The 16,546-nt window shown below is 37.4% G+C and overlaps 3 protein-coding genes across 3 annotated transcripts; 2 read left to right on the top strand and 1 right to left on the bottom strand.

Moving 5' to 3' along the window:
• Window positions 1-1,988: 1,988 nt before the first annotated feature.
• Window positions 1,989-7,466, top strand: LOC141905760 (large neutral amino acids transporter small subunit 1-like). Its single transcript, XM_074794770.1, has 10 exons — window positions 1,989-2,554; window positions 3,431-3,556; window positions 3,815-3,914; window positions 4,360-4,404; window positions 4,492-4,615; window positions 5,386-5,489; window positions 5,953-6,049; window positions 6,126-6,275; window positions 6,526-6,703; window positions 7,090-7,466. The coding sequence occupies exons 1-10, from the start codon at window positions 2,092-2,094 to the stop codon at window positions 7,149-7,151; spliced, it is 1,449 nt and encodes a 482-aa protein (XP_074650871.1). The 5' UTR covers window positions 1,989-2,091; the 3' UTR covers window positions 7,152-7,466.
• A 2,116-nt stretch (window positions 7,467-9,582) lies between these two features.
• LOC141906039 (large neutral amino acids transporter small subunit 1-like) lies at window positions 9,583-15,500 on the top strand. Its single transcript, XM_074795187.1, has 10 exons — window positions 9,583-9,985; window positions 10,808-10,933; window positions 11,015-11,114; window positions 11,204-11,248; window positions 11,487-11,610; window positions 12,005-12,108; window positions 12,304-12,400; window positions 13,316-13,465; window positions 14,178-14,355; window positions 15,341-15,500. The coding sequence occupies exons 1-10, from the start codon at window positions 9,583-9,585 to the stop codon at window positions 15,400-15,402; spliced, it is 1,389 nt and encodes a 462-aa protein (XP_074651288.1). The 3' UTR covers window positions 15,403-15,500.
• A 269-nt stretch (window positions 15,501-15,769) lies between these two features.
• Window positions 15,770-16,318, bottom strand: LOC141906217 (caveolin-3-like). The gene has a single exon (XM_074795458.1). It carries the CDS (start codon window positions 16,316-16,318, stop codon window positions 15,770-15,772), a length of 549 nt encoding a protein of 182 aa, XP_074651559.1.
• Window positions 16,319-16,546: the final 228 nt, after the last annotated feature.

Genomic DNA, 16,546 nt, shown 5'->3' with positions numbered 1-16,546 from the left:
GAAACTGGGCCCTAAGGAAATAGGGTTACGTCCGACAGCCATTTTCACAACATGAAAACAATTTTTATTTAAGGTATCATTCTTATACACCCAATTTCACATTTAGATAATATCTCAACGATCGTATAAATACCTTATTCAAAAGTGAATTCAAATTGAGACAAACATTTACAGACAATACCTTAATTACCTTGATTTACCAGACAAATGAAAAATTGTAATTGATAGATACATCTCCCGATAGGCGGTGAATTTAGAATTTGGAATCAAAACGATCAATTTTGGATTCATTTTGATATAATAACTCAACAGAAGCTGCGGAAAAAAAATTCAACTCAAAATTATTTACTGATATTGAGATGATGATAAAACATCGAATAAAAAATATCTAATCTAATTGAAAAATGAATTTGATGTTGTTATAACAACCCGACGTAAAATACTTTCTTCTACGGTACATTTTTTAGTTTTAGGAGCATTTGGTAGGCATAGTACATAGAACCACAGATGATGAAGTGTCCGGCACCGGCAATGAAACGTGTTATATCACTGGACGCGTCGTTGATATCTCAGCATATCTTGTGTTCTACAGCTTGGAATTGGTTCAGAGTTTTTGTTATTGACATAAAACTACAGCCACTAATCACATGGCAATACTTGATATTTTTCACGGTGGACGTATTTTCACTTTGATTATACAATTGTTAGATTATTTCACATGTCCATTTTATGCGCGTTGTCGATAAGGTAACTTACTTGCTCGCAACGCTTTGTTGCAAAACTATCGAATTAACGTAACATTGCTGACTCAAAGCTTAAGTTGTAAGATTAGAAACATTCCTACTTCAAGGAAATATTGACCGAATTATACAATATTGATAGTGTTTACTTTTCGTAAACTTGAAACCTTCTAATGTCTGTCTGTTCCAGAACTTATTTTGTAAGTTCATATAAAGAATCAATAAGTCTCATTCACGCAATCATTGAATGCTTTGAAAATATATAAACCCTTTTTATTTTTGAAAGAGTCGAAAGAGCAAAGTTTAGAATTATGATACCAATCGACCGACTGATCTTCCATGCGGTTGGCTCATGGTTTGAAAAGAAATATTATCGCTTTCGCCTAGTTTGCAGTTGCACCCTTTAGCACCGTTAAAATACCACATTCTTTGGTATCTTTGTTTTCATTTGAAAAAGGTCGTTAGTCCACTTTCCTTTTAAACTTTGTTTTCTGGGAAAATCCCCAACAAAGAATGAATAAATCTCCCTCGCTTAGATCTCTTATCTCCCTTGCGCGATCTAGAACCGTTGGAACGCACAAGGGGTGTTATAAGTAGATGGAAAGTCAACGTCCACTGTAAACCTTATATGATTATAATGGGAGGTTGATTGTCAGTAAAACGTTGACGACTGTGTGAAAATGTATACTGGAGTCAATTTAATTTTTTTCAAAGCTTAGTCTAGATGCACATCGTATAGTTAAGTTATGTAAAAAGAAAGGAAATTGTAAAGCACAGGCATATACAGTCTATTTTCAAGAGAACTTACAACAGATGGTCATGCATAACATTTCATATATATATATATAGGTAAAGAGTGGAAAAGATGTGATGATATCTAATGAAGCCCAATAGAAGATGGTGTTAAAGTTATGACGGCCTGTTTGATATATAGAGATTCATGAAACCAGGATGCATTTTAGATTTGTCGTGTCATTATTGTATCATAATATGAAGATCCAATGGAAGTTTAAGTTTTTGATCGGCTCTTTTAAAATCAAGTTAAAAGAGTATGTGCAAGTATGAAAATGGGTTTTAAAGAATGGGTTTAAAAATATTGGTTTCATGATGATTCTAATGTCGTTCTGCGAATCAGTTAATTATCAGAAGAGTGCTTTGAAAACACGTCTGATATCAATGCTAACCCTGCCAATATAAACGTGAGATAACCTACTAATTGTAGACAACGGCATATATATACATGTATGTTTATATATTGAATTTACAGATTTCGATGAAATGAAACAAAGTTCAATGAAGGATTACTAAGCATTTAACAACCGTCGGTGCTGCGAGAAACAAGCAGGGCAAAATGGCCCCAAAAGCAAAGCACGATGCAACGAACGTTACGGGAACCACAGCGGAGGTAAAAATGAAACGGAATTTAACACTATTGCACGGAGTAGCGATAATAACTGGAATCATAATAGGCAGTGGAATATTTGTCACCCCGGTTGGCGTGCTACAAAGATCCAGATCCGTTGGATTATCGCTCATAATCTGGATGATATCTGGCTTGATTAGCATTCTCAGCGCATTGTGTTTTGCCGAACTCGGAACGACTATCACCCGGTCCGGTGGCGAATATATATACATAATGAAAGGTTTAGGGCGCATCCCGGCCTTTATGTGTTTGATATTAAATCTAATAATAATCGCACCGACTCCGGTGTCGGTATCTGCCTTGGCGTTGGGCACCTATATCCTCCGTCCGTTGTACGATACCTGCGACCCTCCCGACATGGCCATTCGACTACTCGGGGCGACCGTATTTCGTAAGTAGAACATAGAAAGAAACATGTATCAAATTAGTATAATTTCGTTACGGGTAGGCCTACACGTAAATAACAACATGTGTACGGTGTATATCATGATGCCATTAGCCAGTTGAAACGCATTATCTATTAGCAAAACTAATTCTTGAAATACGAGAAGATTTAATCCGTTGTCGCTGGAAGTAAATAATAGAGGACAATTTCTGATCATGGAATGAGGACGATCTTCAGTGATAGAACTCTTAGCGAAAGTTCGAAAATATTTATTGGTTTTTAACTCACGATGGCGAGTTTATGCCATCGTTCAATTGATGACGTCATCGGCCATAAGCATTAGATCCGAAAGTAGCTCAACTTGTCTCCAGATTTAAACACGATTGACGAATATAGCGAGATTTTGTTAAATAGATGAGCAGTTTGTAATTTTATCATGCGGGGGTTAATTTTTTTGCCATTTTTATGATGCCAGATATTCTTGTTTGTTAAAGTATTACATATTATCTTCCGCATCGTTAAAGTTCATTAAAATCGGTTGGCTAGATCTGGAACTGGAGAGCTTCGAAGTTTCTATTTGTCAGTTCGTGTGACGTCGAAATGAGCTACAAAATAACATAGCAAGCAAGCAAGCACTGAATACTTACCAGGCGAATGGTTCGGTGCGTTGTCCAATGACCGGGATTGTATTGCAAATCCCGTTACTATTGCCTATTCATTAACCCTAATCAGTTAACATAACTAAGTGAAAATCAAGTCATTGGATCATTCTACAAATATCATCATCCATATGTCGATGGACGAACACTTTCCCTATCTTTTGCGAGATTTGTTCATGTCTTAGTTTCGTATTTGAATGTGACTGATCTCTGTTTATTTTAGTGTTGCTGACGGCTGTGAACTGCCTCAACGTAAAATGGGCGGCGAAGGTACAAGTAGTGTTTACCGCATGTAAACTGATAGCCCTGTTCGGTATAATCATCATAGGTTTAGTCTGGATTGGAAAAGGTGAGCGTATAAATTTTTGGCTTCGATGCTGAGTCAATTAGTAAAAAGGTAAAGAAAAATGCAAGCAAAAAGGAATTAACTTAAACACAGAATACGTGGGGCTACGGTGAAGGAATTAAGAATTAAATCTTGGATATGTCAGCATTGAAACATTGTTCCTGGTTTTACTCTTTTCACTCCATGTCTATGATATTACTTTAGAACGGGGCTGATTGATCAATCTAAATGAAGCTAAAACCCTTTTTTGATTTATTTCAGGTCGTACACACAATCTTGAACAGCCATTCGAAGGTAGTGATCTGAGCGCCGGATCGTTGGCTATGGCTTTTTATTCTGGATATTGGGCATTTGGGGGATGGTAGGTAGCGTACCATGCATTTATCTATATAGGTCGAATCCAGGACGACAATGTTTTATGTTATGAAATTTATTTCTACGGTTTGATTAATCGATTTTCATACGAGTTGTAGCTTGAACTTTCCGGACAGATTTGTATCTCATGTTCCCAAGAACTCTTCCCTACTATTGTGACTATTTCCCGAAATCCATAGCAATTATTCATACATACACCTAGCGTTTCAAACTGACCAAAATACTTCCTTTAACTGTGTCACTTTTCAAGGCTTTTGACATCATTCACCAACTATTCGTTTTTGAAGTGACCTACGATGTTACATTCATCGGGGCACCCGTATCGGCATTTGCCTTTCTTGAAAACTACATTCAGAATAAATGACGATATTTACCTCCATAATCATCAATATGTTTCAGTTGTGTTATTTACCATGTTTTTCATATTGTAGGAATTATCTAAATTTTCTAGTGGATGAATTGAAAGATCCAGAAAGGCAAGCTGAGTTTCATGTTACGAAGATTATCACCCCGCCTAATGCGACAAAATCATCCGTAAAAATTTCATCGCTTATTTATTGCAGGAATTTACCGCGAGCTATAATCATATCGATATCGCTAGTGACTGTCGTCTACATTATGGCTAATGTGGCGTATATGACAGTTTTATCTACAGATGAGATTTTACAATCACCTGCAGTTGCCGTGGTAAATAAAATTCATTCCCGTTACTTTTATGAGTATATTTACGTTAAGTATGTTATTTATTTATGATATGTTAGTATCCAAAATATGTATCTATACAATAGTCATAGATAAGAGATTATCACGCAAAACATAACTAGTTCTTAAGTTTAAACTATGCAGTAGTGACCCAGATAATGTACGTAGTCTACGGAATTTCAATCATACGTGAAATGTCAATAAAAATGGAATCAGAGTCCTCGCAGGGCGGATCTAGGGGGCGTTCGGGAGGATCCAACCACCCGTCAGTTCATAAACCACTTTTTTCAAAAAACGTAACTTTTTCTGAGACAAATTTGCCCATTTCAGGCGCCATATCCTGAGTTCCACAACATTTTGTCTGAGTACATTTTCTGACGATATTTTCCCATCATCGATTGTCCCGCACAGTCTGGTGTTTGATTTTGGATTTTTGTTACTTTTAAACTAATTGGTCGGGAAATAATCTAAACTCCGTGGAAAATATCCGTGGGGGCATTCCTCCCAATCCTCTCTTCTGGGATGTCAGACGCATTTGTAACGTAGATACCAATTATGGGGTCCACGCATATCAGACTCTGGAACGATGAAGGCCCAACCCTTCTTTGAAACTGACCCCAATGTGGTAAGTGATAACATAAAGAAGTGATTCTTATCCACCTCTGCCAGTTTGACAAATATTTTGTGTTAAAAATTGCCAGTACTAGCTTACATAACAGCCATGCCTTAGCTCAAAAGTGTCTTGTCTCTTGTAGAGTTTTGCCGAACGGACGCTTGGACCAGTGTCTTGGATAATGCCCCTCTTTGTGGCTTCATCCATCGTTGGGGCGATGAACGGCGGAACCCTAGCTATATCAAGGTACGCTCCATGAGAATGCAAATGATAACCCACTTAGAGCAACTGCGTCAACTTGTATGTCGCCTCGTTTATTAGTTTATCGACCGAATCGGGTTTTTGGGAATAACTTGATAGTGCATGCATGATTCTGTACTAGGCATATCTCCTGCTTAAGAATAAGGCCAATCAAAATCAAGATAGCCGACCGGCAGCCACCTGTACCGTAGCCAATCGGCGCTTTTGGGTATTTTCGAAACGGTCATGGAATCGAAGACACTTGAAGTTCGACCAGTTTCCTTGAATTTTGGTATTGTTTGTATATATGTTTGTGTATAATGGACATCTGCAAGAAAAAAGTTGCTGGGTCGATAGATGACGAACTGGTGCCCTTGCGGACAAATGAATATCATTTCTGACCTTACACTGAGATTTAAAGGTGACGAACTATCAGATCGTTAATTAGGACTGTGTTCATTCATTTAAGAGTATTTTTCATCGGTGGCGAGGAGGGTCAGTTACCAGAGCTTCTGTCAATGATACACGTAACCCGATACACACCCGTACCTTCACTAGTTATAATGGTCAAGTATATTCAACATTTACGTTACAAAACGACCGTAAGACAACTTCTCACCAACGCTTCATTATTTCGTTTAGGCGATCCTGACCGTGATCATGTTAACTATTGGAGATATATTCTACCTACTGGAATTGATGGGATTCGGATTCTCGGCGATATTTGCGATGACCCTGGCATCTTTGCTGTACCTTAGATGGAAACATCCAGAAATGCCACGAGCGATTAGAGTAAATATATCCAAATGAGAACGTCATCAAGATAGAATTTTTAAATGCTAAGCACATAAAAATGGATTGTAGGAAATAATGCCACCGGAAAAAAATGTCGCCAATGATAGTTTTCACAAAATTTGAAATGAAAAAATGGCGATAATAAAATTCTACAGTTTACTTTAATTCCAGTAACCCTTCAACGGATTCCTGTTTATTCAAGTGTATTTAGTCCTACTCGCCAATTAACTGAATATGTATTTTGTAGATGCCCATACTTTTACCGATAGCCTTGTTTCTGTGGAGTATCGCTATAATGATATTGACCGTTTACCAAAAACCAGTCGACAGTGGAATTTGTCTGGCTTTCATGGCTTCGATGATTCCTTTACATTGGATTTTTGTTTCTTGGCAAAAGAAGCCAGCTTCATTCACAAATACCACACGTAAGTATCACGCCCGAACAAGAAAGCCTGATGTGAACCTCTTTTCCCATTTGGAATTTGATCTCGGTCCCATAACAGAACTAACAGCAACTGGTGCGAATAACCCGTTCGGGTTTTGCGCGATCCCAGGAAGATTAGGCGAAACCCTGACATACTGGATCCAGGAGCGTATCAGAACATCGAAATAAGCCAAACACAATATTTTTTACGGTTTCGAAGCAATAAACATGTACATACACAATGTAGAATAGAATACCAGTCTTCGTTTTTGTTTGGCAAAATTGTTGTACAGGTTCGAATTTCTGTAATATATACTCGTACATGTACGCAGGCTGCTAACTACAAATGAATAGCTGATTCAATGGCTCGCTTTTATGTACTTTCAGGTGAGGTGACACGTTTTCTACAAAAGTTTATGATGGTCGTCCCTCAAGATAAAACCGACTGATGGTGAAGGTTGCACAGGTGTCAATTACAACCTTCACGTAGCAGACGTTCAATTGGCAGTGTTGTACAAAGATGCGACTGTGCCGAGCTATCGAATCGATTACACGCATCTGTAGTTGAGACAAACTGTTGTTCACGCGTCATTTGTGTGTCCCGTGTTCGTATAAGAATAAAAGCTTACATTTGAAAATTCGTGACATTTTACTTGTGTAGATACACATTTTCTGCCGTAGAGCCAGACGTCTATGTCAAATAATGAATTATAGCTTTCGGTGAACATTATTCTTGCATCGTTGATCAAAATGGCACTCAGCCTTACTTATTGTAGATAATAAATGAACCGTAAATACTTGACCACAGTTATACATACGCAGTAAAAAATCAAGGATATCGGAATTTTTCAAAAAAGGCCCCTCTTCAAAATTCACCGAGTTGGTGGTACCTGTAAAGCCCGAAGCATTCCGCAAGGAATTGGCTGGGGTACGCTTCATCTAGTCCTGGAAGTGGTTGTTTCCACATGCAGTGATCTCCTGTGTACCCACTGTGGATCTTGATGTAGGATTCACTAGTTCCTCGTCGTGCGCAGGATCGCTTAAGTTCGGGCGTTTTTACTGTAGGTTGTGAGTCGATGAAAATCCCCAATTCTTCTAAGAGGTAAAACTCCCAGGCGATTTCTAAAGAACACTTCGAAGCAAGATATTTCTCCAAATTATCATTTTCGTGTGTCTGTGGCTTTTTGCTAACATGAATTCAAAAGAACGAATGAACTTCTAATTTTAGATATTTTCAAAATTCAAGTTGTAATATAATTATTTGAACTGTGCGTAAAACCTTTTACAGTCTTGTGATATATTAAACCGTGCGATATTTATAAATTAACATTTAATTTGTAGTTCTTTTTAATTCAAATTGTACAATAACTTTTATGCTCTTGATATTCATGAAAAAGCGCACAGTAAGATATAAATAAATTGAATATACGTACCGTTAAAAAAACTGACCTTAAGATTGTATCTATTTGCACTCCATTCAAAGGTGGGGAATTTCTACCCACTATCCCATTCATCCATCATCTCCAAAGCTTCGAATTATTATGAGAGCAAATTCTTTTATATCACTGACTTTTTATCCGTAAAAATAGGAATAATGTAAAATATAAGGTAATTTTTCAGTTACAAACTCACTTTGTCACAACCATACTTCATCGCGTGTGTGGTCTTCTTTATTCGACGACATTTTGACGTATGCAGCATTACTGCGACCGTGGCAATGTCACATTGCTTTTACAACGGATAAAAAAAGAAGACGTTTTCTACAAAAACGCATATTGCTGAGTGGCCTATCCTTTTCTGAAAAAAAGCAAAATAAACAGAAACGGTATGATGCAAGACAAGGATAATTCGTCATATATTGTTATTATGAGTTCTATACGTCGTGGCTTTGTATATAGTGTGTATTCCTTTACAGATGTGGCGTGATAAATTTACTCGTACGAACATTAGGGTCCATGCAGTCAGTTCTTAATGGCTATAGTTGTGCATGTTTTCTTGACGTATTGCATTTATTTTGTACACGACGGGAGAACGTGCCAGTCCATTTCATCAGCCCTCAACTTAGATCAGAAAGCCGCTTTATAGACTTACTGTTACACTACCGGAATCAACAACACGGTCGCGTAATCCCCTTCAGATATGACGTGAGTAAAGTATTTTCGGTCGCAGGAAATTTTGGATGAATACTACATATTATGTTTGACCTTTGCATACTTGATTTCAAAATTTATCTTCTTCTTGATTTATAGTTAGTCCATAATAAAGCCTCGTTCGGCAAACAAAAGACATACGTGTAATATTCATTTAGAATTAATGGTTCTTTACACTGTTTAATATGCTCGATGGATTTAATCATAGTATTTCCTGAATACCACCGTGATAGGTGATATTTTCTTCCATTGAATTTTATACTGGGCGATCGTTGTAATACTAATAATCATGCGTATCAAAATGTTTGAACGTTTTAACTAGCCTACGCTATAACCTCTGCATTTGAATTTCAACAGATCTCAGATTTATTCTATAAGAAATATCTATTGTATAATCAGCATGATTAAAATGCAACGACGCGAAGGAACCAAAATACAAGCTGAAACAGTCAACCAAGATTTACTCCGTCGTGCTTGATCCCTATAAACAATATCAAATATCGAGTTCCTGAATATTCATGTTACACAAATTTGTTCATATTGATTTTCCATTTTAGTCTTATTGTAAGTTGTTTTTAGATTTTTAGATAAAACACATACCCCAAAATTACCAACTAAAGAGAATAACGGCCACAATTTAAGCGTTAACATGGTTCCTACACCCGATGAAAGTAGTACGAATGCAAATGATGAACAAGAGGACAATAAGAAAACCTCAACTGAGGTGAAAATGCAGCGAAATCTGACTCTATTACACGGAGTAGCCATTATAACTGGAATTATCATAGGTAGTGGAATATTTGTAACCCCAGTCGGGGTTCTACAACGATCCGGATCCGTCGGATTATCACTAATCATTTGGACTCTTTCTGGAGTAGCTAGCATACTGAGCGCTCTGTGCTTCGCTGAGTTGGGCACAACTATTTCCCGCTCTGGAGGCGAGTATGTTTACATCATGGAAGGGTTAGGCCGCATTCCTGCATTTACATCTCTGTTACTGAATCTGATAATCATATCTCCGACGCCTGTGTCGGTGTCTTCGCTGACGCTCGGCACCTATATCCTCCGTCCATTGTATGATACCTGTGACCCGCCGAATTTAGCAATCAAACTTCTTGGAGCGTCCGTATTCTGTAAGTAGAATTGAAGATTTCACTGAGGAAATGAAATGAAACAAAAATTTGTCGGTTGAGGTCGAACATGGCACGTCATCTTTTCTATATGGTATTTTGGAGTGCATCTAACTAAGCATGGTATTTGAACATCACAACAACAAAAAGTCTCAGTAGTTTTGGGTTCATTTGATACGACTTAAAATCCAGGCAGCAAAGGCTTAATTGAAAGATTAACAGGATCCAGTTTCACGGCTCTGAGTTAATGTTTGATTCAGGGTTAGCTCAGTGAAAGTAAACTTTATCTCGGGGTCCACTCTAACCAGCAAATGTGCAACTGGATCTGACTAAAAACTGGCTTTAAACAACTGGGTATGTTTAAACTGGAGAGTGTTAAAAGAGGAAGATGTGAGGGCTGTGTTAAAAGAGTTAAAATTAGATTCTCATTCTGTCAAGACCAAATAGATGCAATCTTAAACTAAAATTGGGTGAAATCCCGCCAAATCCCTTTCATTCTGCATCTATTGAATAATGTTTTGTCCATCACTTAAATTTTTAAGTTAACCTCAATCGTTTGATATCCCCTAATTAGTCCTCAACGACATACGGCGGTTTGCATCAGGGCATACTGTCGCCATCTGGTATATTTTGTTCTATGAAATTATTTTGTCTCTTAGAATCAACGTCAGAGGCATTTAATAATGTAACTCGTTCTGATATCATGGGGTATACAGAGATTTATGAAAACAATTGAAATAGCATCCATTTGATTAGAAAAAAATGTTAAGCAGGGATATTTTCTCTGCATGTCACATTGCATACTTCAGTTTGTTTTTCTATCAGTACTGTTGACAGCTGTGAATTGTCGAAATGTAAAATGGGCGGCGCAGGTACAAGTAGTGTTTACCGCATGTAAACTGATAGCCCTGTTCGGTATAATCATCATAGGTTTAGTCTGGATCGGACTAGGTGAGTGTCCCTCGTGTCGTGATTGAGAGACGTTCGTGGTTCGAAGGATATAACACGTAATTGTAGTTCATCTAATTCCAGGAAAAACACATAATCTAAAACAACCGTTCGAAGGCAGCGATTATAGGGCTGGTTCGCTGGCAATGGCTTTTTATTCGGGATATTGGGCATTCGGCGGATGGTAATTTGAAGCTCTTCCTAGTGAAACGTTAATTAATCCACCCCATTGATCCGATAGATTAACCGATTAACGAATACCTTTTAATGCAGGCATTATCTGAACTTCTTGGTAGATGAGCTGAAAGATCCTCAGAAGTAAGTTTTTTTCTAACTGCCGCTCACTTTTCAACAAGATTGATTCAGCCGAATGGGTCTTGATGCTAAAAGTCAGTCATTTGAGTAGACTCAAAAGAGGAAATCGTTACTGAATGGCGGGAGAAAACTCAAAGAGGGCACCGACCTAGCGCCAGTTGCAAAAACTAGTGTAAAAGATATTGAGTCACCACTCATTGATTGCTTCTAATGACGATAGAAATGTTTTTGTGCTTGGCAGGAATTTACCGCGAGCTATAATCATATCGATATCGCTAGTGACTGTCGTCTACATTATGGCTAATGTGGCGTATATGACAGTTTTATCTACAGATGAGATGTTACAATCACCTGCAGTTGCCGTGGTAAGAATAACAAAATAAAACACTCAACTCGACCGTTTCTTTTGTTAATTCCATCAAAATCATTCATCTATATAAAAATGATTCGATCACCGTCGGGAATACTATCTATGTTCTCTTGTCCGCTGACCATAAATAAACGAGGACTGAAAAATTCCCAAACCATTTATCAGTCATTTGCATGGATTATGGCAATATGACAGCATGAATATATAGGTAACAGTACGCATAAAGGCGATCTTTATGTATCGTTACTGCATTAAAATGTTCATAAAATGTTCTAACAGTTGCTCTCTCATTTCGGATATAATTTGAAATTATGTCGTTATACTCACCGATAAACATTTTTGTAACGTATAAACGGAAGTAAAATTATTAAGTAAAATATCCATTCTAGAGTTTTGCTGAACACACACTGGGACCGATGTCATGGGTAATGCCATTATTTGTCGCTGCATCAATTATCGGAGCAATGAATGGCGGTACCCTGGCCTTTTCGAGGTAGTTTACTGCTTAGTTACCGCCCCTCCCCGAAAATTAGTACTCCGTATTATGTTCATTTTTCATAGCGAAAACGTCAACATATCCGTAAAATTTCACGAATCATCTAATGAACACGTTAAGTCTTCCAACTAGTCATGCATGGTACGTTTCATAATTTCATTCAGCATATTCAATTTTTTTTTATACCTTTAGAGTCTTCTTTATTGGCGGCGAAGAAGGTCAGTTGCCCGAGCTTCTGTCAATGATACACGTGACTCGATACACACCCGTACCTTCACTGGTTACTATGGTAAGTCTTTCGTGCTGTATCACACTTGATTTCGAGTTTGCAGAAAACCATGTGCCGACAAAATTGTATACTAGCGCATAGAGGATCAATATTGCAATAAAAGAAGAATCAGTGCCATTTTTCAGTTAGCCCTGTATGGACTGGCCACTGTATTACCTTGTATTTCTTATTGTTGTAATAGGTTCTATTTATCTACGGAAACGTACATCATTTTAGAAAAAATGGTTTCAAGTTATTTTCTCGCATGAATTCATTTTTGAATTAGTACGACTTTTTGCTCGGTGGTCATTAAAAACTATTTTAAGAAATATGTTCGAATGTGGCGTGAAAACGGGAATGACGAGATATCAAAACGAAAAAAGTTTTGACGTTGCGTTAAAACGAAAGATTTGTTCCAACTTTTGAAAAAATGTTTACCCTAATTCAAACATACATGCATTTGAATTGAGATGATATATAGATATGAAATGATAAAAAGACAAAATTAAAAAGCTATTATTAATGAATACGTCCCCTGAAAAGCAGTGAATATAGCGTTAAATGAGATGAAAAACATTGGATTTTATGTTGACATAATAAGTCGTACAATAACTCAATTCAAAATATGAAAAGGCATTCATCTTGAGAAAAACTCGGCATAAGTTATTCATTTATTTATCTCTAAAACATTATCCACAGAAGGCTTTCGAATTGATCCAAAAATAATTGATTCTGTGAATATTCAATGAGCATAGTCCGGTTTTGTGATGACCGACCGATTTTATCTATAGTGTTCTCTTTTTGTCTTTTCCGGATTCATAGAAAAATGTGTCTATTTATCCTTCACTATGTAGCCGTCAGTGCTTGCCAATAAAAAATATTCGCCTTCGGTCTAAAGCCGTGTAAATTATGTTTAGGCAATACTTTCAATTATAGGCAATACTCACGATGATAATGTTAGCTGTAGGGGATATATTCTACTTGCTGGAACTTATGGGATTTGGATTTGCTGCCATCGTAGCCTTGTGCCTCGCTTCGCAATTGTACCTAAGATGGAAACGGCCAATGATGCCACGGCCGATTAAAGTTTGTATATATAAGCAATAGGTGGCTGGATCGTTTCGAATCCAGAAACCGTGAGACAATTTGGTTGCAAGAAAACAAATTTCATAGTAAGAAAACAAACGTTCGTTTTCGTGACCTCACAGAAAAAACCTTAGGGCGAGAAAAAGATCATTAGCGCGAGAAAACAAATTATTCATTTTTCTTTATCGACATTTGTTTTCTCACGCTAAATATTTGTTTTCTCGACCCTGCCAAAATATCAATGAGGGAAAAAAATATCTAGGGTGAGAAAACAAATTATCTATTTCTTGTGGTGATAATTGTTTTTCTCACTATGAAATTTGCTTTCATAGCTTTTGTACTCGAACTCGAAAAAATTCGGGATGACTCGAATCAGCACCGTATTTCATAGTTATCGTTACCGGTAAACCATTAGCTAATAGACGATCAATTCCATCGCGACAACGATAAAAAACCATTGAGAAATTGAGTGGCCTACATTTGCGGTGTAGGTGTTCCCCGAGATTAAGTGCATAAGAGGGGAAGATGCGTAGGTGTGGGATCGCGTGTGAAGTTTTCGCTGATAATTTCAAAGGCGATTCGATCAATGATCTTGTATTACCCCCATAGCATACGTCATCTAACGTTTTACGAAAAAATAGGTCAAATGGGAAACGGGTCCTATCAGACACGTTGCTACTTGTTACCTTTTTCATTTCAACTTTATTTCCAGATGCCCATTATTTTACCGATAATTCTGTTTCTGTGGAGTATCGCTATAATGATATTGACCGTTTATCAAAAACCAGTCGACAGTGGAATTTGTCTGGCTTTCATGGCTTCAACAATTCCATTACATTGGATTTTCGTTTCCTGGAAAAATAAACCTACTTCATTAATGAAAACATCAAGTAAGTATGAAAGAACATCGCGATCAGTGAAATGCATTTTTGCCAATCGAAGTCAACTCATTAAGTTAACGTTTCGACTTTATAAGTCTATTAATATCAACTATTTCTACCCTTTGTTTCCTCCGTACAACCCTTTTAGTTCGAAAACGTCCCCCGCCCTATCAGGCTAAACCTAGATTCCAGTCATATTCTAAACTTATCATTAGTGAGTTTAGGGGTCTCTCTTGCTTTCCACTTTATCATCACTCCTATACCAATTTGGCAATGCATTTCCCCTATCATATTCATATAACACCTCTACCAAATAGATGTTTGAAAATTTAATTCGTTTATGTAGCAACCTTGATTTTGTTAGTAATAACCGAAAGTGTTATAACCAGATATTCAATATGATATGTTTTCATCGGACATGCCCAGTCACCTGAGGTATGTAAAGGCACTGCGTAACTATGAACATTTAACGCTTCATGTCAATAATTTTAGGAATAATTGACTCGCCAATGCAATCTATTGGCTCCAGCGAGGTATCCAAAGTCGTTACAAATATATTTGATTTGCTGTTCAAAATTTCATAATAATTTCGGAAAACGAACGGAACAAATTGTCTCGTTCTGGCAATGCCGCAATTCAAAGTTTGTTGCTCCATCTCAACAAACGGTTGAATTTATTTCCCATCATGTCTCCAGTAGAATAACAAAACAGTAACATTTTCAAGTATCAATTGTTAGTGTAGAACCCCGCAAACATTCAATTCATTAAATCCACATTAAACCAACTAGTTAATAATTATAATCGACTTAAAGTATCGAAACGGCTTAATGAATGTGGTTGACTGCAATACTCTTATCTCAGTTGGCGTCGTTTAGAAGTATAGCTCAACTCTTTCTTTCGTCATTAAGAAAAATGATGATGAAAAAATGATCAATGTGCCAATATTTTACATTCACAATGATTTACTAATGAATAGCGAAACCATCATTTTCAGGTCAAGTAACACGTTTTCTACAAAAGTTTTTGATGGTTGTTCCTCAAGATAAAACCGTTTGACGAATCTGACGATCAAATAGCTACGAGGGATGAAAAGGGCCATATGATTAATTAGACCCAACACCGAACCCCTCATAGCCTTCAGAAAACGATATTCGTTTTAGCGCAAACAAATTAATCGTATGGTTCTTATCAGCCACCGAAGATACCTTCAAAAAAACTATTTTGAAAATCATTTTTCGTTAGAAATAAACACGATTATCTTCTGAATTTTCGAACAGAACTTTGTGAGACTTTGCATCTGATAGTTATTCAAGGACATTTTCACTGTCTGTCACTGTATCATCTTATCTCAAAGCTATTTCAGCTCCTCAATGAAAATCGAATGCCAGAATATTGTTACACCGCCATTTTCTATCCCAAATAGTTAGTTCGTTTGGTTCGTGTTAGTTGTAATTTTGATGTTCGAAAATAGACGACCTGTCATTTCGCAACACGGTCCGTAAAACACTTCCAATAGCTTCTTATACAATTGTTTTAAGCAGAACAGGTTGAGATCGTACGCCTTCAAACACGGTTGGTAACACCACGTCGTACAGAACGCCACGCAAGCGAAATATATTCCCCACAAAATCACCAGAGGGAGCACAAAAATGCACGTCGTTATCCTGTAACACCATAATTTTGAACATGTGAATAACTTGATGCTCAATGACCAAACACTGTCGAAACTATACGTGCTCAGTCTCGACTCTGCGAAAATCTCTTCAAATTCGATTTTTAAATGTGAATTGATATCGTTCGGATCTCGATTGTGTATATCGACGACGACGTCTCCGATGTCGACTCCGTCAACTGGCTTTCCGTCAACCGTGAAACTCGGGGTGTGCGGTCTCTTCTCTACGTCACTTACATTTTGCCGGTTCTCCGTCGTGGTGACGACGGTATCATCGCCGGGATCAAATCCTTCATTCATCATTGTAAGCAACAACGATTGCAGGAAACTCGAAACATAAAAACGGTGTGCGATATGGTAAAGCTATGACGATATGATTGTTCATATGCTCACACAGTAATTGTGACGAGTTCCGATGCTTGGGGCAAAGTCCACACGGCGGTCCTACAGATGATAAGACATAACATGCGAGGGAATATGGTTATTTACCTACACATACAGAACCGTAATTCCAGTTGACATAAACTA

Source organism: Tubulanus polymorphus, chromosome 5, assembly GCF_964204645.1.
Source record: "Tubulanus polymorphus chromosome 5, tnTubPoly1.2, whole genome shotgun sequence".
Taxonomy (NCBI): domain Eukaryota; kingdom Metazoa; phylum Nemertea; class Palaeonemertea; order Tubulaniformes; family Tubulanidae; genus Tubulanus; species Tubulanus polymorphus.
This window is presented reverse-complemented; position numbering and strand designations above follow the sequence as displayed.

Coding starts and splice junctions, on each gene's coding strand:
- LOC141905760 (XM_074794770.1), top strand. CDS start 2,092: ATGGCCCCAAAAGCAAAGCACGATGCAACGAACGTTACGGGAACCACA. Junction 6,050..6,125: donor TACCTTCACTAGTTATAATG/GTCAAGTATATT, acceptor TATTTCGTTTAG/GCGATCCTGACCGTGATCAT. Junction 6,276..6,525: donor AAATGCCACGAGCGATTAGA/GTAAATATATCC, acceptor TGTATTTTGTAG/ATGCCCATACTTTTACCGAT.
- LOC141906039 (XM_074795187.1), top strand. CDS start 9,583: ATGCAGCGAAATCTGACTCTATTACACGGAGTAGCCATTATAACTGGA. Junction 13,466..14,177: donor TGATGCCACGGCCGATTAAA/GTTTGTATATAT, acceptor CTTTATTTCCAG/ATGCCCATTATTTTACCGAT. Junction 14,356..15,340: donor TTCATTAATGAAAACATCAA/GTAAGTATGAAA, acceptor CATCATTTTCAG/GTCAAGTAACACGTTTTCTA.
- LOC141906217 (XM_074795458.1), bottom strand. CDS start 16,318: ATGAATGAAGGATTTGATCCCGGCGATGATACCGTCGTCACCACGACG.